Here is a 22,144-nt window from a genome sequence, read left to right as displayed (position 1 = left end):
GGAACATGGCATGAAAAATCTGCAGGAGTATCAGAGGTACAGACTCACCCAACTGGATAGCTGAAGACTGGAAAAGACCAACTGTCCAAATTTTTATTGAGTCTGTGCCCATAATATCCTCAGATTCCTGTTCTTAGTTGACAGGAGTAGACCCCAATGTGGTCTTTTGCTTGAACCTCACAGTTCAATGTTTTGTGCTTGCTGAGATGCTTTTCTGCTCACCACCATTGTAAAGAGTGATTTTTTGAGTTACTGAATTGTTCCTGACAGCTCAAACCAATCTGGCCATTTTCCTCTGACCTCTTTTATCACACACAGAACTGTCTCTAACTCAATGGTTTTTTTTTGTTTTTCACAGCATTCTGTGTAAACTCTCAAGACTGTTGCGTGTGAAAATCCCAGGAGATCAATAGTGTCTGAAATACTCACCATTACACGCCAGCCCATCTGCTACCAACGTCCACACCACAATTAAAGTGACCGAGATCACACTTTTCCCCATTCTGATGTTTGATGTGATCATTAACTGAGGTTCATGACCTATACCTGCATGATTATATGCATTGCACTGCTGCAACATGATTGGATGATTAGATAATTGGATGACCATTTAGGTGTATAGGTGTTCCTAATATTATTATCCTCTCCTAATTCAAGTCATTGGCGAATGTTTTGCCCTCGTGTCATGTAAAAAGATAATATGTCTGGCTATGTGTCTTCATTTTGTTGCACTGTATTTTGTTTGGATTTTTCGATGTTACTACATGCTGCGTGTTCTTTACGCTAAACACCTAGAAAGGATCTTTCTATGGACACACAGAATGTGACTCGGTGGGCAGCGTGCAACGAGTTGGAATCAGAACGAGTCACGCAATAGTTACAGCAACAAAGTGAGTCACATCGCCACACGACGTGTTAAGTTTAAACATGGATATGTACGAAGTGTACTTTTTTCGAGTGTATAAGCAGTAGGATGGTTATGCCTCTGCTACAGGTCACAGAGACATTACTTTTTCAGATTGTCTGTCATCCATCTGTCCAACTGAGATCTCTTTAGGACAGATTCTAAAGAACGTGTAATTGAATGTTTGCAGGATTTGATATGGAATTTTCATTAGTAACAAGATTTGCACTGATTAGATTTTTGAATTGATTCAAAAAGTGTCAAGGTCACTGCAAGGTCAAATATCTAAAAAGGCATCGAATTCCACTTTTATTTTTTCTGGCTGCTGTCCACCAATGAATTAAAAAAAATGATTAGTCTGCCTGTCACTAGTGCCCGGGTTACCGAATTGTCCTCCCCTGTTGTTATGGTAACTCTGATCATACAAAATGCATGCATTCCGTTCAGATTACATGCAACATGCATGATTCACTTCAGTGAATTTAGAGTAAATATAAATAGTTAATTCTGAATGACAAAAATTCTTCCATGCAAGCACAACTGCTGTGATCTTAAGAGACACGAAAAAACGAATCTGTTAAATTGAGACACTGATCAATGATTCGGCTTCCCTTCTGTAACAAACTACAGACGTGCAATATCAGTAGCACTGAATATGCTTCTTGGTTTACTTTTCAAAGCAGCATCTGTGAACTGTGTGAAGCAAACTTCTGCTACTACACAAATGAGCTTAGCCGTGCATTTACAATAAATAAATCAGTGAGTCTCATTCACTTGACATTCATTAACTACTTGTACTTGATGAGCATTGATCAGCTGTGAAAAATGCAGCGTGTGCTCTGAATGTAAATTACTTCTAAAGATAATGGAAGAAACTGGTTTCAGTTACAAGCAGAAAAAGCCAGGCATCACGGCTATGTTGTAAAGCAGCTTGTTCTGTTGGTTATTTACTACAATGCACACATGCTTTAAAAAAGGAGCTCATAAGCATCATCCAGGTAGCTGATATCAAGCATCAGGCCAGTGTGTAGGCATCACTGTGGTCTGTTTAATTACTTGGCCATGATTTCTGCTCTTTAGGCCTATGCCTTTCGGAGAGAGGACACAGATGATGAGCAAGAGCTGCAGATACACAGATAAGCTGCTGCAAGATTTATGTTAAGTGCGTCTTCCTGTTTGCCTCAACGGCTGACTTTATGACCTGCAGAAATTCAGGAATTCCTAAGCAGCTTTGCTCTAGTCTTTCACCATTTGGCAATGTGTGACCTTCTAAATCAGTGAATACAATCTGTTTTTGTCTGAACAGACATTTTCAGATGTCGCTCCCTCCTCTATTATAGACTCTCAAACAGCTTGGAAATATCCTAGTGGTTTCCATTTGTCAGCAGACGCTGTGGAGCATGTTGTTAGTCACAACAACACGGCCCTAAAGTATGCTTTATTGATGAGGAGTGCACCATCTTCTCCAACACACACACACATGCACACACAGACACCAATATTTCATACACGAGTTAAAATGTTCGGGTATTAAAAAATGAAAGGACCTGATCATAAAGATTAACATGTGATCTTCAGAGGCATCCAATATTTACTGTGTAATGAATTCTGTTGACTTATATTCCTGCATTACCCACAATGCCTACTCAGAGCAGTGTCTGTGGGATTTAGCTCTTGCTTCATCTCCACCTAAACCGACCAATGCAGCGGTCTTTTATTGCTTTAGTCTGTCCGGCTTTCTCTCACCTCCTAGTGTGTACACTTTGTTTAAACAAACTGCATTCTAAAGCTTCAACTTTCATGCTAATGAACTACTTGGACAAACACTTCTGCATTATGAACACAATGGCTCCTCTACTTCTAGCTCATCCACTATAAAGGCACCGGTGTCATTTTACATCTGGTGTCTGCAAATGACATTTTTTATCAAGTATATGACAAAATTAATTGTAGTAAGCTGGAATAAGGCTTCAGACTGCATACTTTGTCATCTGTGCAATAAAATATGACGGTAAGCAAATACCTTTTAATAGTAACAAACATTCAAGCTAACCTTAGCCCACAGAGTTTACAGCAAAAGAAGATTGTGTTGTTGCTAATAAAGGCCATGTGGCTGTCTCACTGTACTGCTGAATGTAAACAATGCTGATGTGAGATGCGGGAACCAAACCAGAGAACTATTTCAAAACTATGTCAAATCTCTGAAAGCAAGTAGCCCATACTTCTGTACCTCACTGTAAAGCTGCAGTGCGTTCTGCAATCTGAGCCCAAAGTTTGCAGTATTGGATTTCTCATTAAAAGGACATTGAGCATCGCTGGAAAATGGTGAATGTGAAACAAAGCTCTTGCTATTTAGTTTTTGAAAGATCCTTTAGGTTTGAGATCATTTCCTTTTTTTCTCCCTATTGAGCACCATTGTAACTGTGCTAGTCATGGCCCCCTGTGACATCAGCGTGGCACGCAACTGTCATCTTGTCATGAGAATAAAAAAATACAGCGCCAACAATCAAATTAGAACTTCTATTCAGAGAATCTCTAGCTAAACATTTTATGCATGTCGAGGTGGACTTTTCCTTTAAGCACGTTCGGCTGTGACACTGCAAACTGCACCTTTGCATATATAACACCCACAAACACACACCCACACACAAACTCATGTACACACAGCTGATGACCCAGTTACGTGTTTTACAGCTTCAACATTTTAGAGGCAGCAATAATCTGTCATGACTCATATCCTCACTCATAAAACCTAACACCTCAATTATTCACTCATAAACCAATAATCTTAATTAATCCAGCACTCTCTCATAAAACCTATCATCCTACTGAGTGGATCTGGGACTCTCTCTCTCTCTTTCTTTCTTTATTTCTCTCTCTTTTTCTCTCTTTCTTCTGTGCTGAGCCACTTAAGAGTCACAGACCATAAAGCAGAACATACCGTGCCATAAAGAATTATTGAGTTGTCCCTACTGCTTGTTTTAACGTAACAGATGCATAAACATGGCCTTCAGCTTGTTTCACTCCACTAATAATATTAATTGGAAGATGAATGACAATAAATAAAGTCAGCCCAAAGGCAACAAGTTAACTACAATCTCACATCTGTGCACCACTGCTACATTTCAGAGTTATGTAAGACCTTAACTCGGATACAGTCGGATACAGGTGCTGGTTGGTGAAGGCAGAATTCAATGTTTATATAAGGAGAGTTTGTATCATGTTTATACAAGAGGACCAATGACATCAACAGCCTGAAGGGCAGCTGAATATGAAGGTCATTCATTGAAATGATATATAATGATATATAAAAGATTGATTTAATAATAGATTCTTAAATACCCATCCCTTATACAGAACCATTCCCTACAGATTGGCTCTTCACTGATCAACCATTTATAGACCTAACATCCGGGGTCACTTTAATGTTAAATGTTCAGTTTTTGGTTTCTCGGGCCTTGAAAAACAAGGCTTTTGGCAACAGAACCTTTTGAAGCGGAAAGAACCCAAACTCCAAGTGTTCAAATGAGCACAACTCACCCCAGCGTGGTCATAGTGACGATGGTGTACCAGAAGGAGGCTGGGATGCTAGTGAACTTGCTAGAGGCGGAGCCTTTCTCAGCATAGAACATAACAGTGGCGAAGATGATGATGGCCATGGTGAGGGAGAAAAGCAGGAAGCCAAGCTCAGAGGCACAACTCTTCAGCGTGTAGCCCAGGATGCGCAGACCCTGGGAGTGGCGTGAGAACTTGAAGATGCGGAAGACGCGGAAGACTCGGAGTGTGACAAAGGCGCCACTCACATCCTCATTGTTGGTCATAACCAGGCCAATGTAGTAGGGCAGGATAGCCACAACATCAATGATGCTCATCACAGAGCGCATGAATCGGTAGCGACTTGGTGCAGCAAACAACCGCATCAGATATTCCACGGTAAAGATCATGACACATGCTGTGTCCATGCAGAAAAAGGCTACCGTGTAGCGCTCTCCACAAGGTATGTCCCGCTGGTTGGGTGTGGAGCCACACGGTACAGTCTCCACCACATTGGTAATGACAGACACAGCAATAAAAAAGCCAGTGACATAGTAGAAAACCAGGGCCATGGTGCTGGTATGCGGGTTCTCAAAGGCGCGCCACATGGTCTCGCGGAAAGTCATGTTTGGCAATTTGCTGTCCTTGCTGTCCTCAAGGTCATCCATTAGGCGCTCAGCGTTCTCACGTTTGCGGTCCTTGTACTCTTCGTAACAGCAGTCGCTGATGATCTCAGGGATGATCCCAAAGAAAGCCAGCTCTTCATCGTAAGCTGATATGCACTCATAGCGCGGATAATGCAACTTGCCAGTACGATAAAAGTTCAGGATGCTGCGGAACACGTCCGGGTCACGGTCAAAGAAGTACTCACGAGTTTCTTCATTGAAAAAGAACTCTTTCTCAGAGCTGCCGAGCAGGGTATCAGGATAACGGTCCAGGGTGTTGCGCCATGTTTGGAAACGCCGGCCACTGACGTTTAGGATAATGAGCTCGTCCTGGCGTTTGTTCATGTCAGGTGGAGCCACCGGCATGGGCAAGTTGGCCACGGGCATCCAGCCAATGGCCGCTGCCCGGGCAAAGGGGAGCCAGGCTGCTACGCCCGCAGCCATGGTTACTCCGTCTGGGGGCGAGGGGAATAGGTCAAGCACCTTCACAACCAGCTTGACTTCAGATCAGACACCATCTACAGAAAGAGTAAAAGCAGAAAAAAGCCAGTGTGAGTAAGTGGATCTGAAAAGATATGAATTAAGCATAGGCAAAGTGGGAGTAGAATGGCAGGGCGAGAGGGGGAAACAGAGAACAGAAGACAAGTGTGAGGGATCGAGAAGAAGTACGGTGAGAGTTGAGGAGAGTGAGAGAGGGCATGAAAAAAAGCAGAATGGAAAGGCAGAGCAGCAGACAATAAATGGGAGAGAGGGGGGGAGACAGACAGATGAATTCGGGGAAGAGGAAAGTCAATGGAATAATGGATGGAATGGAAAAGAAACAAAACAAGACAGGTATAGACAGCAAGAGAATAGCTATTTAGAGGATCAGAACTACAGGGTTAAGGTGATATTCTTACAGTATCTGCCTAAATATAAACGCCTATTCAGGATGAAACTTTCCCAACATCTATTAGGTACACTTCGATAATGGCTTAACACTTTCCATTAAACGTATTAAACCATTTGCATAATCTACTTAAAGAGAAATGGACTAAACTAAGTAGGATGAGGCAAATAAGCATCCAGTCTAACCTCCTGCTCTGAGTAACCTAGAAGGCTACAGCTCCCTGATTTCAGAGAGACGGTCAGAGAAAATAAAATGTCAAGGGTTTAAGGCGTCGCGCCGTAACGGGCGTTTTTACTGCTGATTAAAATGAGATTAAAAAATGAGAGTGTTATACTTAGAATGAATCATTAGAGTAACATTTGGCTACCATTTGCTCACTAAGCCATCGTTCAGTGCCGTGAGGAGCAGACCTGCTAGGCTAGGCAGCACCCAGACCTGTTGATCACGAGTACTGGGCAAAGAAACAAATGCATATAATAATAAATCCATCAAAAGAATGCTGCTGTATTTGGATTCACATATGTTTGTCAAACATCTCACTTTACAATATGAAAGATAAAAGTGTTAAAGTAAATAGAGGTAATCGGGGGGGAAAGAAGACTTTAATATTTTGAAACTATAGCGCGTGCACGGTATAGATAAAAGAAATACTGTCCTAGGGTCAATTTATTCAAGAATAAAATAGCATGCAATCGTGTCTGCTCGCATAGTGTTTGATTAAAATAGTATAAATAGATTTTTTACTTACCCGCGAAAATGAATAAACTTACTGCACAAGCATCTCCGCACCCTTAACACTTGGTTAAAGTGATCGTTGCACCTTTAGAAAGTAGATAATAATAATTAACAGAAAGAAAGGAGGTGAAACTGATGAGGACCTCAATTAAATAGTGTCCAGGTTGCGCAGAGAGCTAGAGAGAGAGAGAGAGAAAAAAGAGAAATAACTCGCGATGTCAAGGCTTAGAGATAAGTGAATGCTTCACTCCTGCATTCGCCGTCTTTGTTGACATTCCGCGCGTTTAAAAATCCAGGTAGCCGAGCGCGTGCGTTCGCTTCGGCGGAGAGAAGCAGCGCGGCGCACGAGCTCTTTCAGCGACTTCCGCAGGATGCTCAGATAGACAGAGGTGGTACTCTCTCTCTCTCTCTCTCTCTCTCTCTCTCTCTCTCTCTCTCGACGCGATGCTGGAAAAGCGCGAGACGCACCGAGGCAGCATCTGCTTACTTTCGCTCCGCGCGGATAAAGCGCACCATATTTCATCTCCACTTGCTTTCCTTCCCACTTCTCGAGCTTCTTCTAAAAATACATTGAAATATTGAGCGACATTAAAAAAAAGAGCGCACTCAAGATTCCAAACGCAGCCGTAAATGTCCTACACGTCCAAAAGTATGGAGGTAGAAAAAGAACATCAATTATAAGCATAACGCAATTGTCATGAATGAGCTGAAACTGAGAGAGCTTGCAATGCCTAACGCGAATGATGCATCACAGGACTATAACCTCCTCTCTAACCTTTCAGTCATTTTCACTTGGACTCCAGAACTTATTTCATAATATAAAGGAGTGAATTTGCATATTTAGTTTGTAGACACTTCATATTTCAGACATTTTTAACATGTCATGCATGTGTTTTTATTTTCCCATAATTCTTTTTTTCGTGTTATTTTTTTGCATATTGTTATTTTTTTTTCCACGATTCATTCATTTTCAAACATGGACCATTTTACAGAAATTGTTCACAGGATCTCATGGCCACATGTTTATTTAAGTTCTCATGTGTGCTGGTATGGTGGCACAGTGGGATATGTTGCTCTATCACAATTCCAGGTTCCCCAGCTTGAGATCAGGTTAATTTTTATTGTGGAGTTTCACACATACTTCTCTTGTCCATGTGTGCTTTTCCAGGGTTTGACAGTTTCCTCCCATTTTCCACAAACACGACATTAGGTGGACTTGCAACTGCACTTTGCCTATAGGTGTGAATGAGTGTGTCCACGGTGCCCTCTGATGGATCAGCATTACATCCTGGGTTTGTTCCTGTATTCTTTCTGGTTTCTGGAATAGGCTTCAGATCCCACTGTGACCCTGTACAGGTTACAGTGGATACTAAAAATAAGTAAATTAAAAAAAAAAAAATGTAAACATGACATGTTGGAATTGCATATTAGTTACATAATCACATGTGGAAAACGTGCAATATATGTTGCAATATATGTGATTGTTCTACTAGAAACATAATAATAAAAAATAATAATAATAATAAATATATATATATTTGTATGGTGTGTATGTGTGTGTGGAATTCTAGGAAAAACATGGTAGAAGCTACAATAAATAAATCCTCATCATTTTAGAAATATACTCCAACTACTGAAATATTCAGCACATTAGATGTAATATGTGCAATCATATATATTTAATGCATATACACTACCACACACATACACACATGCACAACTTTAAATCTGCAGATTTTTATTTGGTTGCACGCCACGGACCCCTTGGGATTTCTAGAGCCCGCTTTAAGAACTACTGCACTATAGGACTTCTGGAACAATAAATCAGTGTCATCATGCTCCTTAAATGAATCAAAGTCTGAAAAGTGCACAAGGAAAAATAAACCACCAAAAAAAATCCTAATATATTTTTCCTCCCCAGTTTGTGTGCAATTACATTATTGAGTCTCCTAGCTGTACACATTCAGTGAGGTCAATTATCTGGTAAACTATACAGATTATGAGACCTCCGATGCAAGCAAGTCAACATTATACAAACTATACAAACATTCTGAGCAGCTTTTTGTTTCTTACTGTGAACAGTGCCGGCATATTCACTGCTACACCAAGCAATGCAAACTTTAATTAATTCAGCGGGGACTGCATGTGCTCATCCTGTTGCTGAAGGTCCTGAGGAATACTAATGACCCCAGGCAAGTTGTCACAGCATGCACACTGAAGATCCTGAACCCTCTCTAACTTTTCCCCCTAGCCGTGACATCTGTCTAGATATACAACTCTAAAGTGGCACATTTTATTCTAATTAAAACTAAAGTCCGATTGGATGTTGAACCATAAGACACTGGAGCAGATGCCGGACCATTGGCTGTCACTTATTTTGCCGTTGGGAAATGGTCCTTGCTCTAATCCATTATATTTCACTATTTTGGATTCCACTGAAGAACACATAATGACCAGAACCTACTAATAAGCTGTGCATACCAAAGGGAAGCCAGAGGCAAGTGGCTGTAAATGGTTTTATTATTTCAAGTGCCATGATCATAGTGCTTTGCAGGGGTCAGAATACGGGCAGACATTGTTAACACAGGCAGATCCATTAACAGGATCAAAGCGCAAACAAGAAGAGGACAAGCCCATACTAGACAAAGTAAAAAAAAAAAAGAAAAACAAGGATCTAAAAACACAAACTGTGTCTAATGGTGCAGTATGATATTTTGCCTAAAAGTCTATACTATGTACTTGGGTTTATTTGTAAATGAAGGCTTTATTCAATTTGTTGTGACAGATTGTATTCACTTTACCTACAGTTTTTCATGCATTATTTATTGTTCATTATCAATGACTGCTTAGAGACAGAGAAAGAAGCAGCACCACAGCTGAACTCAGTCCCACCATCATTATTGGTTCAGTTCATATTTCTCAGCGTGAACACACTAGAGAGTTATTCACACTCAAAAATGGTCCAGAGTAGTACAGACGTCAGCAGTTTGAGACAAACATAAGAAAATTACAAGGCTGAGAATAAAGACAGAGGCGAACGGTAAGTTTACATGACACTGAGGCATTGAGACTGAGGTGATACTAGCTCTTTGATTTGTGTTTTGCAGCCAGCGTTAAAGCAGAATGTCATGATAAAGACATCTATTCCCAAAAATGTCACGATCTTCAACATCCATCGAAAAACCACAGCATATTCTTTTATTGAATTAAAGTGTGGGCTGGCATTAAAGTACAGATAAGGGATGATGTAGGGGATGATTAGACATCGACATCACTGCCACCTTGAAATGTTCCAAAGTTAAAGTATTGATTAGCAAAATGATATGAACCTTCTTATCACTAAAGATTTGACCTCTGTGTTATAGCATTATGTCTTGCATATTGATTAGAAACGACTTAACCACATAAACATCATTACTTGGGTATTCATCTTCTCCAAACTATTTTAAAACCTCATTATTATAAGGTTTTATGAGCTAGCCAATCATCATCCAGGATGCACGAACAACTTAAATGGCTATAGTCAATCGAACATTCTTAACAGTTTTCTTACACTTTTATGTTACACACAGATGTTACACACACATTATTTTCATATAAGCATCTGTACCCATGCAACACGTAGACAAGCAAAGTACAGTATACTACCCATGATTCCCAGTTAACTGATCAACTGATGCTATGCACACTCATTTATGAGACTCACACACAACCAGCATATACAAACTATTTCCTAATAAGTATAGCCAGACTCTCAGTCAAGCATTGCCCAGTATTGCATTAGTCTATGAGCTGTAATATTTGCCTGTTTAATTCTCTGGCTTGATCTTTGCTTTGTTTTGACATTTGCCTGCTTAAACTTACTGCTTGTTTCTGGTTTCTGAGTATTGCCTAACCCGCTGAGCTTGTTTGTATCAGTATGTTGTAATAAACCTGAAACTTGTATCTGAGAACATTCAGAATAAAAACAAAACAAAACAAAAAAAACAATAGTTGAAATACATATGATTGTGATGTGGCTTTAATGAGCTTCTAATGTTTGTCTCTGCTGAGCCATACAATTAACTGTTTATTTACTGAGATTAAGGAAAGTGTTAATAAAAAACAGCCTGATAGAACCTTAATTAATTCAAACAGTAATTATGTTGACAGAATACACTATACTGTTCTATCTGTTTGGTTAGTTTAAAAAAAATAAAACTCTATAATTGTCTCTATATAATTTTGATGACGTAAGTATGAAGTAAACATAACTAACCTTAACCTTGTTTTTTCTTCATTTTCTCCCTGCATTTGGTCACCTACTAGTTCTCACCCTTCAGCCAACTCTCCCTTATTATGCAACAGCTACTTGCCAGCAGTAATGAAGGCTTGCATGTGTTTCCTCCAAGACAAACCTTTCTAACTGCTTCTCGTGCTGCATCACATGGCAGTTTGTAAACCCGCTCGAATGAAATCTGCCCTCTTCCTCATACGTGAGCTCACAGATGCCTAAGATTGGTCAGCAGTGTCACTGTTACTGACATGGGAGAGAGTACACCTACTGAGAGCTAATTTTGCTCATTTGGCTTATGGCCAGAAATGGTTGTGGCATTGTTGAGATTTGGGAACTCATAATCTTACACTGAGAGGATGAACTGTTGCTCCAATCAGATACCTAAACTATAGACCTGTTTAGCTAGCTGGAATGTCAACTTTGATGCCCCATATCTTAAAACAGCTCTTCACCCAGGTAGGTCACCTTTTTGCCACTATTTGGCTAAAGAGAAGTGTTCAGGCTAAAAGCAGTAGAAAGATGAGTTAGAAGATGCCACAAATACTGTTTTTAAACCCAGGGATCTGCCACATACCGTATAATGTTTACGTGAACTAAGCATGCTAAAATAAATCATGCAATTCTCTCAATACTTAGACATAGAATAGACTGTATTATAGTAACAATGAAACTGCAATCCTCGATTAAATCTAGCACTAAATGAACATGCATTTCCTCCAGTGGCTGATTAATTTTCTCTAAGGAGCTGAATATGCCATGGCTGCTCTAAATTTTTGAAACTAATCTTCTGCTCCGTCCAGAAAAGCTTCCACTACCATAGACAGGCACATTATGTGTCTGCTGTGGCCTCCTATAAACCGCTAGTGTGTGTGCGTCTGAGACACTGCAGCTGATATCCATCACGATTGAAAATTTGTCCTGTGCATTTAGAACAGTTCAAAATGTTCCACTGCTACTTGCTCACGTCATGGAGTGCGTCGGGACTATCTAAGAGAATCGATTTATGCTCAGGTGTGTTTGTGCATCTGCGTGTGTGCTTGCATACCCAGAAAAAAGTTCTCAACCATTCAAGCCGCATGAATAGAAATGAAATATTCCAGTTTGAATTGTAGCCCCTGACCTTCAAATAAATTACATTCTAATAAGGACACTTTTTTTTACTCTCAAGTATTTAACAAGGTCCAGAGAGAGTCTTAACACGTGTGATTTACAATGCTTAAAATGGAACAATTATTTGAGTCTTTAAGTGAACTGTCTTTGTTACATGAGCTTAGAAATGGAAATGGGATGAAACTGTTTTGGCTTGTATTAGGACACTCTCTGCATTTCACACATATAAGCATTTTCTCTCTCATGTCTGTACAACTCTGTGGATGACTCATGAGATTCTCAGGTACAGCTTAACACAATTGTAATAAATAACCTGATCTCTGGGCGCCCAATTTGTTTGAGTCACGTATGTGTGTTTTATGTAATCACGCATTATCTTTTCCCTCAAAAAGTAAACTGCAAAATGAATCAAACATTTGTTGACACATTTTCAGTGTCCTTCGAATAACCTTCATGTAGATGATTATATGCAGTGCTTTAAATCTTTGATCACTTTCGGTCATGGCAATATCCTCTGAGATGGCATATGGTTGATTGACGCATGAGCTGTGTGCGTAGTGCATCTCCGAGGAGTGTGTGTGTGTGTGTGTGTGTAAAATACACCCCTCCCCACTCAGTATGAATAAATGAGGCTGAATGACACAGCTGTGATGTGTGTCTCAAAGGTTACTGTATTCAGTGCCTTTAGTATGTGTGTGTGGGTGTGATCGTGAGTGTGTGTGCATGCACATGCAGCTGAAAATATAACTACACAATGCTGTAGCATTAAGATTTCCCTTAACTGGAATTAATTGGCCCAAAACTTTTCCAACATAACAACACCCCTGCACACAAAGGACCTTGGTTGCCAGGGTTGGTATGGAAGAACTTGAGTAGCCTTCACAGAACCCTGACCTCAACCTTACTCAACACCTTTGGGATGAATTGGAACACCATCTTCTCACCAGGCCGCCTTACGCAACATCACTGCTTCAACCTCTTGAGCTCTTGTGGCTGAATGAGCACAAATCCCCATGGCCACACTTGAGTGGAAAGTCTTCACTGAAGAGTGGAGGCTGTTATAGCAGTAAAGAGGTCACCAACTCCATGTTAATGCCCATGATTTTGAAATGGGATTTTTGAAGGTCAGGTGTCCACATACTTTTGTCTGTATAGTTCATAGTGTAGTATAAGATACAATAAATAAATAAATTAATTAATTTGTCTGTATAGTTCATTGTATACTATAATACACAAATAAATGAACAAACAAATAAAAAAAATTACATAAATAAATAAATGTTCTACAAAATGTTTAAAATGAATTATATTATTCCATTATACTAAAATAATAATGTGCAACATATTTGACTTTACAACCTTATTTCCTTTCTATAACAAAACAGCTACTTGCATAAGTTTCAAGTAATATTATTTTGGCTATGGTCTGCACACCACAAAAATGATAATTTTACATTATTACAGCAGAGATACTAGATATTCTGGAGAATTGTTGCCCTATGGTACCAAATACTACTATATTAATGACTATTATCCAATAATGTGCTATTTGGCATACACTGAAAAAAGAATTACAGCATTCTTACATATTAATTATTAGATACTTGCCATATTCTAAAAAATATAATATAAAAAATAAAAATAAAAAAATCCAACATAACAGCAAAGACATGTCATCTGAAATGCTGTTTTTTCTGCTTATTGCAACCCATTTAAGTTTTGATTCTGATACAGTCAATTTCAGCTGCTTATTTTTTTTTAATAATCAGGCTTTTCTACCATCACTACCAAGGAGGCTGTTTACTGCAAAACACTGACTCAGGGTTAATGTGCAATTAAGCCTACTGGTCATTACAAAATTGCAAATGTAGGCAGTTTTAGTATGTTCTTTTCAGTAATAATTTTCTTTAATGTTCCTGCATTAGGCTTTTTTTAATCAGATTCTTCAGAATTCATGAAAAGCTTATGCCATTTACATGAAATAATGAATTGTGTTCTTAAATATGTAGTAGAAGATATGTGGACAGTAAAGCAATTCCGAGCATTCAATATTTTAGCAATGTGTGAAAATGACCTCATTTCTAAATAACCATAGTCTAACAAAGGAGTAAGTTAATCAAATTTAGAAATAAAAAACACTTTAAAATATTTCATTCTACACCTAGTCTAACCAGAAAAGGCTGAAATCTTTTCCACACATTTCTGTTTAACAGTGGCACTGTTTATGAGTTTTTCATCTGCAAGCTTAACAGGTTTATGCTCCAAGTGTTTCTGCCTTTAATAAAGAACTCATTTAGAGTCCTACTAGGATCTGAGAGAGACCAGTTAATACCAGTTCCACAAAAATGAAGATTCAGGTTTCCCCATGAGTTTTGAAACTCCCCTTATCATCAAATATCCTTGTCATCCACCATCGCTTTAGAAAAGATACAGACAACACTCCTGTGAATTTGCCATAAACGGCTGATGTAGGTATCTTTGAAATAAAAGTACAGTTTTTGTCTTACTCATTTTGGTGCATGCTACCTGTATTTTCTTCATAATGAAAAATGATAGCACTAAAGTACACAGTATAGCCAAAGTTTAGACACCTGACCATTTGCATTTATGTCATTTGGCAGATGCCCCTGTGCAGTGCGACTTACATTGATCTCATTTATACAACTGAGCAATTGCAGCTTAAGGGCCTTTCCACTGGCAGCTTTGGCAGTTTAATTTTAGGATTTGAACACACAACCATTGTGGGCAGTAGCCCAATGTCTTAACCACTGAGTAATCACTGCTCTGATCATCATACTCGTATGTGCTTTATTGAGCATCCTATTAAAGATTTAATACCACTTTTGCTGTTATAATAACTTCCACTTTTCAAGAAAGGCATTTCTTTCAAAATTTTGGAACATGGTTGTTGGGATTTGCTCATTTTGCCACAAAAGCATGAGTGAGGTCATACACCTTGGTAAGAAGACCTGAAGTGCAGTCAATGTTCTAGTATATTCTGAAGGTATTTAGTGACGTTTATTTGGGGTCATCCATTTGAGCCCTGGCAAACCATGTCTTCATTAGCCTTCCTTTGTGCAAAGGGACATGCCACAATATGTTTAGACCTTATAGTTCCAATTGTCCTTTTAGGGAAATTGTACTGTTACAGCATACAAAAGTCATCCTTTACAAATATGTACTTCCAACCTCATGCCAACAGTTTGGAGAATACCAACATATGTGTGGGATGGTCAGGTGTCCACAAACTTTTGGCAATATAGGCTATGACCATTACATCCATCTAAGGCATTGCCATATGCCACCAAAACAACTAAATCAGAACAAAGCCATTCAATACACTAATGGGATATGATTCAATAATATGTCATAATAGCAACGTGCAGGCAATTATGTGCAATTGTTTACTTACATAGAGTGTAGCATTCATATGGAGGGCTCAAAACCAGCTGTCCCAACCAGGTGGCTTGTTTACTGCTATGATTCAATCATACTGAAGGCTTGTTAATGGAGGATGGCTTGTTTTTTTTTTTTTTGTTTTTTTTGTTTTTTTATTACACTGATATCATAGTTTGGAAATGCACTGAGAAGATGTCTGGTATATTCCACTGATTTTAAGGGCCTGTTTGAAAGGATGGCCCAAATGGCCTTGTCAGCACAGCATGTGGTGATGTGTTGCCCTACCAAACAGTGATGAACCCAATAAGTAGGTAATTAGCATTAAAGCTGTTGAAAACAAGCTCGTTTCACAAGACTTTTCTCAGGCAGATAATGCACTTCCCTATTCTCAAGACCATTTAGTGTTTAAACCAGTGGCAAAACACTTAGGACACCCAGGTGCAAACCTCACACAATCTCATACACAGTCACACACAGTAAACCTCTTCAGCAACAGTGCACTTAGGACACACAGGTGCATATCTTACTCTATAAGGCAACACAGCCACCAGTGCTACTGCCATATGAGTTGTCTGTAAACAGCTCTCTCCAGACCTGCGCTCCTGTGCTAAGGAATGGAAAATTCTGCCCCAACAGATCAGTTAGTGCCTGATCTAAAATGCAACTGCCATATGGGGCTAACAACGTCACAAACTAACAGCTCTGTAGCTCAGATACTGTGTGGCTAAACATTCAGTAAATACTACTCTGGCTCACTTCCAGGCTTAAAAACAAATCCGAATATTTTATTAATTGGAAACCACTTGAGTCATACAGTCATTAAATGGTATTATTTAATTATAAAAGGTTTTGTGTAGACAAAAAAAAAAGGTTATGTTAAGAGCAACATCAGCATATTGATGATGACACCCAAAATAAATACACAGCCTAGCTAGACTGCAATTAAACCAAACTCTTAGAGCTCAATGAGACTGTGAGCACTTTCTGAACAGAATTATTTTTTACATTACCAGAACTAAAAGATGCTTTATGCATTTTTATGTGGGGAATATCTCCATTTCACAAATATTAACCTCATATATTACACATGCAGTACAAAAACAGCCTTTAAAGCAAATATACATATTAAATCATTATGGATTTGCACGGTTGTAGAGCCATTTATTTTTCCAGCACACAAATGGCACACTCTATGTAAACATATTTAGCTCATTGAGCCCAAACACTTGGACTCAGCTCAGGAGATTGTTCTATTTAAGATTAATGAATTGCTGCTTCTATATTAATGAATCTGTGTATTGAATTAGATATGTATAGACAGTAATTGTTTAGCAAGGGTTTATTGCACAAACAAGCACTCTATTGGAGGCAACATCACACGCCAAGACAGGAGTGTGTTTAATCCATCTACTAAACGGAAATGAAAGGAGGTGGAATTAACTTGCTTTGTTCAATTATGATGTTTAAACAGCAACAACAAATAGTTAGAATTACGTTTCTATATTGAAGCACAAAATATAAACTTTTGAGACAGGTTTACAGCTAGCCGAACAAAACAATCAATAAGCATTCAACAGGAGTTTAGACATTTGTATTTATGTATACAAGTGTACTGGTGCACATAGTTTTACCAGGGTTAGCTGACAAGCTGACCCATTTTTCCCAAAATGATTAGACTTTTTTTGGACTTCTGGGGTACAGAAGCATCCATGATGAAACAGGCTCGGGCCTAGATTATATCACAAAGATTTTCTAGACTATTATTCTAGAATAAGGTTTACATATGAATGTGATGGTCAGGTTCCCACACACTTTTAGCCATTTAGTGGATGCCAATAATAGACAATATTTTAGTCTGTAAAATCTGCCAAAGTTGCACAGTGACCTCCATGTTGCTGCCCCATGATACGGCTCTTAACTCTGCCCAGGTGGAGGTCTAAAATTTAATGGACAACAGTTCTTGACCTACATGCAAGTACAGTATGTTTACGCAATTATTTAATCTATCCAATGGGCTAACCAGTTTTTACACAGGCAGCTTTAACTCCAGTTGTAGTAAATTCAGTGCTGTTGTTGTGCAGGGCTCAAGGCTGTTGTTGTGCATTATTACTCTGATTATTTTCCCTGCCAATGTGGGCCACAAGTTCAAGTTCAAAGTACGAGTCAGTTCAAGGTCATATAATTAAACACAGCCACTGATCTCTTTGTGTGAGTTGGATATACTAGGCTTATTTATGTGCTGTTCTGCATTGTGATCCTTTAATTTGTCTTACATTGTAGTAAAAGTACTTGCTCCTTTATTTACCTAGGTCTTCTATCCATTTCTGTTGCTGCAGCAAAGGCATTAACCTTCATATCCCTCGTTCAACTCCTTTGAGGTTTTGCGATATAAAAATTCACCAAAACTCATCAACCCGCACTGAATCGCACAATGTTCGAGTAAATAATTCATTTCTAATAATAATTTATGTTACCTCTTCCGGTTTTGTTCTTCGGAAATACATGTATAACCACCCTCTCTTGTAAAATGCAAGCTCTCTCCTGACTGATTCTATCACCTACTGTGAAAAATTTCAACAACAAATCCTTGTTTCCCCAACACCAAGCTAAGGGAGTCAGTAGTACTGGCATGTCTCTGTAGATCTGCACCTCCTTTCTTGCCCACTTTCTTGGGGACAGGATTTCATTGATTTGGTTTGCAAGGGCACTGTCGTTTTCTTCAAACAGCTTATTTAAAGCAGAGCACTTGGGTCTCTTTGGGTCAGCAAACACCTGGAAAAATGATATCAAAAGAGTACAGCATAACAGTGCCTTACAGGAATCAATATATTGATAGACTGAGATTAAATATCACAGACGATAAAAAGAAAGAATATTTACAACAGTATTTTCTTTATTGCATTCCCCTGCTTTCCACATTTCACAAGGATCCATGTTACAGTTTTCTCAGCCTGGGGTCTATTGAGGCAGGGTGGATGGCTAGATATAACTACCATACAATAGGGTGTGTTCCACTCTGCTTATATCAAGTATACCTGCATAATCAGGTAGAAAGATATATTACAGTTACTTTAAAAAAAATGTACTTACTTGCTGAGAAGCTTTGTGACTGTTGCAGCACAGGTTGGTGCTCTTCAGTCCTACCATAACAGCCTTGAATTTATCAGCTCAATGAAATTCTTCCTCCTAACTGCTAGGTCTGTATATGCTGCATTGTTGACAGATATCGCCAAGTATTTTCACTTTAATAGCAAACTCCTCAAGTACATTTTCTGTATCTTCTGCTACCCAGGATCCTGTTTGAGCTTTGTATACTTCTTTGGTTTGTAGAACTTCATCCTTCATCATCTTTTTCAATGCAGTATGCTGTCACTGACAGATAGTGATCTTGAGCTACACTTGTCCACCCATCAAAGACGAGTGCTGCATCTTTCAAACTTTCAAGTACTGCCATTAGACTTTCTCTTCAGGCAGGTATCACTGTATTTTTCTGCAGGTGGCACATCTCTAGATCGGGGTAGGGATTTCATACTTTTGTCATCTCTATGAATATTTATGACGTGACATTTGATCAAAAAGCATTATGCATTATTATAACCTGCGCCTTTGCACAATGTAGGTCAGATTCCCGTTCATAGCTGAGAGGTGTGGAACCTGATGTCGTCTTTTGCTGTTGTTGCCTATCTGCCTCAAGATATGGCATGCTTTGTGTACTGATGTGCTTTTTACTCTTCACATTTGTAAAAAGTTTTTATTTGTGTTACTGTAGCCTTTCTGTCAACTCAAAGAAGGCCTCTCCTTTCCCATCAGCAAGATGGTTCTACATTCTATTCACTGGATGGACTTTTATTTTGTTGTTGTTGTTCCATTTTGTGTCATCTCTAGATATTTAGTTTGTGTATAAAAAATCCCAGATCAGTAGTTTCTGAAATACTCAAACTATACTATCTTGCAACAACAACCATGCCTGAGATCACATTGATACACATTTTGATGCTTGATGTGAAAATTAATTGATTTTTGCCTGTGTCTGCATTACTGTATGCATTGCGCTGCTCCAACATGGCTTATTGGCTAGTTAGAGGAAAGTGCAGATGTACAGCTATTCCTATATACTGGGTTTCAAGCTAGGTGAGAAACCAGGGGGCTATAGTGGTTGAAAAGCTTTACCTATAAATTTGGTTACAGTATAGTGAGATTCCTCCATCCTGTCAGCTGACATCCTTGACTTTTCTACTAAAATAAAGGTTGTGGTTTTCCAGATGAAGGACTATATTTGCTCAAAAGGTACCAGTCCTAGCAATTTCAGGGCTGCTGCCTACATGAATTCATTTAGGAAACATGTGGAGAATATATTAAGATGTGTGCATAAGGTTTGATATGATGGATGACAGCAGCCTAGCGTTCGCTACTGGATGGCATTGTTAAATCATCAAAGAAACCTTCAGTATGCTTCTAGAACATTGTTCATTGTTCGGCTGCTCCCTGTTCAGGGTCGCCACAGTGGATTATCTGGTCTGCATATTTGATTTGGCACAGGTTTTACGCCGGATACCTTTCCTGACGCAACCCTCTTTGGGACCGGCACTAAGAGTATGTCTTACTGAGAAACTTCTCAGTGGCTGGGTTAGATCTTTGCCCAGGACTTGAACCTGGGCGGGGATGATGAAAGCAGGATCCTGCCACAGGACCACCAGGGAACCAGTATGCTTGCAGAATGTTATTGTTAAAAGGTACCTGATGCCATTGTTAACCAGTCAGTGAAACTTTCTGTATGGTTCTACAATGTTATTGTTAAAAGGTACTTATTATCATTGTTAAATCATGCATGGGCCAGAATTTAATAGTTGAAAGGTATTGGATGTCACTTGTTAAATCATCAGGGGAAATTTAATCATGGTTCTAGAATGATATTGTTAAAAAAAATAATAGATGCCACTGTTAATTCATCAGTGGAACTTTCTGTATGGTTCTAGAATGTTACTATATTGTATCTGTAAGTGTAATGTTTCAGTGTTGTGTTGTGTTATGTTTAGCCAGGTTCTCCAAAATCCGCAGTGTTGTCCTTCACACAGTCAAAAACACTGCAGTCCTCTTGACAGAGATTAAGCCCATGCTTGGCATGTCTCATCAGGTTTGACGTATTACCTGACTTCACAACTATTATGTTACGGCATTTATTCCACAGGGAACTGTTCTCATCAACTTTTATGGAACACAGCCAGACTCTAGGCCTTTAGTATACTACAATATATTTATAGTTTTTTTTGTTGTTTGTTTTACATTTTGCGCATCAAGGACACCATTCACACTGGGAAATTTTTTAAATAGATCAAATAATTACATTACAATTTAGTTTTTGCATTAACTATTCACAACTGACACCAAAGGTTGTTGCTTTTTGGTTATTATTAAATGTTAGAATTACCATCACCTATAAACTTATATCAAGAACACTTATACTCAACTTCTTCAATCTTCTTCCTCAACTCCTCAGTAAGCAGAAAGTGGGTATGAAGATGTGGATGACATAGTGGCATCATTTTATAACTTACTTTTTATATTAGAGTCACCTGGTAAAGACTTTGCTACATAAGGAAAGTAAGGAATGCTCCCAAATATTGTGGCAAAGCAAAGTTAGAAACGTTCTGACGAAAACAAACACTGAATAAATTTGACTAGAAGTTCCTGAAAGCATAATGTTCAGAAAAAGTTAGAATCAACTATTATTTTAGTCAAGGCTATACAACTACAGCTAGTATAGTTTGGTGATTGCTCCAATGCAACCATGTCATCTCGCCAATTACTGGCTTTGTTAGTTGCCATACAGCAAAGAAATCACCAAACCACATGCCTGAGTTAGTTTTAGATTCCTGTCATGCAAAGAAGAGCTGTATAATATAGTCTTGCAAGCCGATCATCCTTGGCCTGAAGGCTGTTCAGTCTCTCAGTGTCATAATGCAGTCTTTTTTGTCCTTCACTCTGCAAGGCTGGAGACAAACACATAGAAATGCATGACAGAGTGCCCTGGCCATGCGTCTGCCTAATTAAACAAAACCTTCTGGAAAATGAGTCACTTTCTTCCAACTGCTTTTTACTAATCAGTACAGGGGGGCTGCTCAGGGATGATTGCTGAAGTTGCCTATGCACTTAGAACTCCATTTCAGACACTAATGAAGAGAAATTCTAATTAGAGTCAATGTAAGATGCTGAGAAACTATCTACTGACTGCCTGACTCACGCTCCAATACTCAAGCACACAGACATACACTTTCACAGCCAGCCACACACTTCTAGTTCAAAAATCAAAGTGTAAAAAAATGCAAAAATCCTCTATATAGACACATACAGACAGTTTGAAAACTCAGAATATGAGGTGTGGGTGTTGTATTATGCTGTCTGCTTCTCTGAAGGTCCCTTGATAGACTTTATAAGGTAAAACGATACACCGTTGGTTGTTCTTTTCGCCTGTATTCTTCAGGTTAAATAATCATTCTCTTCTGGCATTTTTTTTCTATGCACCCCTCCCATTTGAACCATTTATTTTTGCAATGAACATTTGTTAAACCCCCCGTTGCTGCATTTGTGACTGCACGGTTCCACTCCGTCTCTCCAGAATTCTGATCACCTGT

The 22,144-nt window shown here is 38.9% G+C and overlaps 1 protein-coding gene across 2 annotated transcripts in view; it reads right to left on the bottom strand.

The window, feature by feature from the left end:
* The window catches only part of kcnd3 (potassium voltage-gated channel, Shal-related subfamily, member 3), a 138,096-nt gene extending 129,931 nt beyond the window's left edge, over positions 1 to 8,165 (bottom strand). The window contains exons 1-2 of one of the 2 annotated variants that reach the window (XM_058389547.1): positions 6,741 to 8,165; positions 4,445 to 5,621 (exon numbers count right to left, since the gene is read on the bottom strand). In XM_058389547.1, coding sequence (XP_058245530.1) covers positions 4,445 to 5,547 — 1,103 coding nt within the window. In that variant the 5' untranslated portion in view covers positions 5,548 to 5,621; positions 6,741 to 8,165. The remainder of the gene's footprint in view (positions 1 to 4,444; positions 5,622 to 6,740) is intronic. The other variant, XM_058389546.1, reaches the window with a different exon arrangement.
* Positions 8,166 to 22,144: the final 13,979 nt, after the last annotated feature.

This window comes from Hemibagrus wyckioides, linkage group LG05 (genome assembly GCF_019097595.1).
Source record: "Hemibagrus wyckioides isolate EC202008001 linkage group LG05, SWU_Hwy_1.0, whole genome shotgun sequence".
In the NCBI taxonomy this organism is placed as follows: domain Eukaryota; kingdom Metazoa; phylum Chordata; class Actinopteri; order Siluriformes; family Bagridae; genus Hemibagrus; species Hemibagrus wyckioides.
Note: the sequence above shows the minus strand (reverse complement) of the source record. Positions and strands in the feature narration are given on the sequence as shown.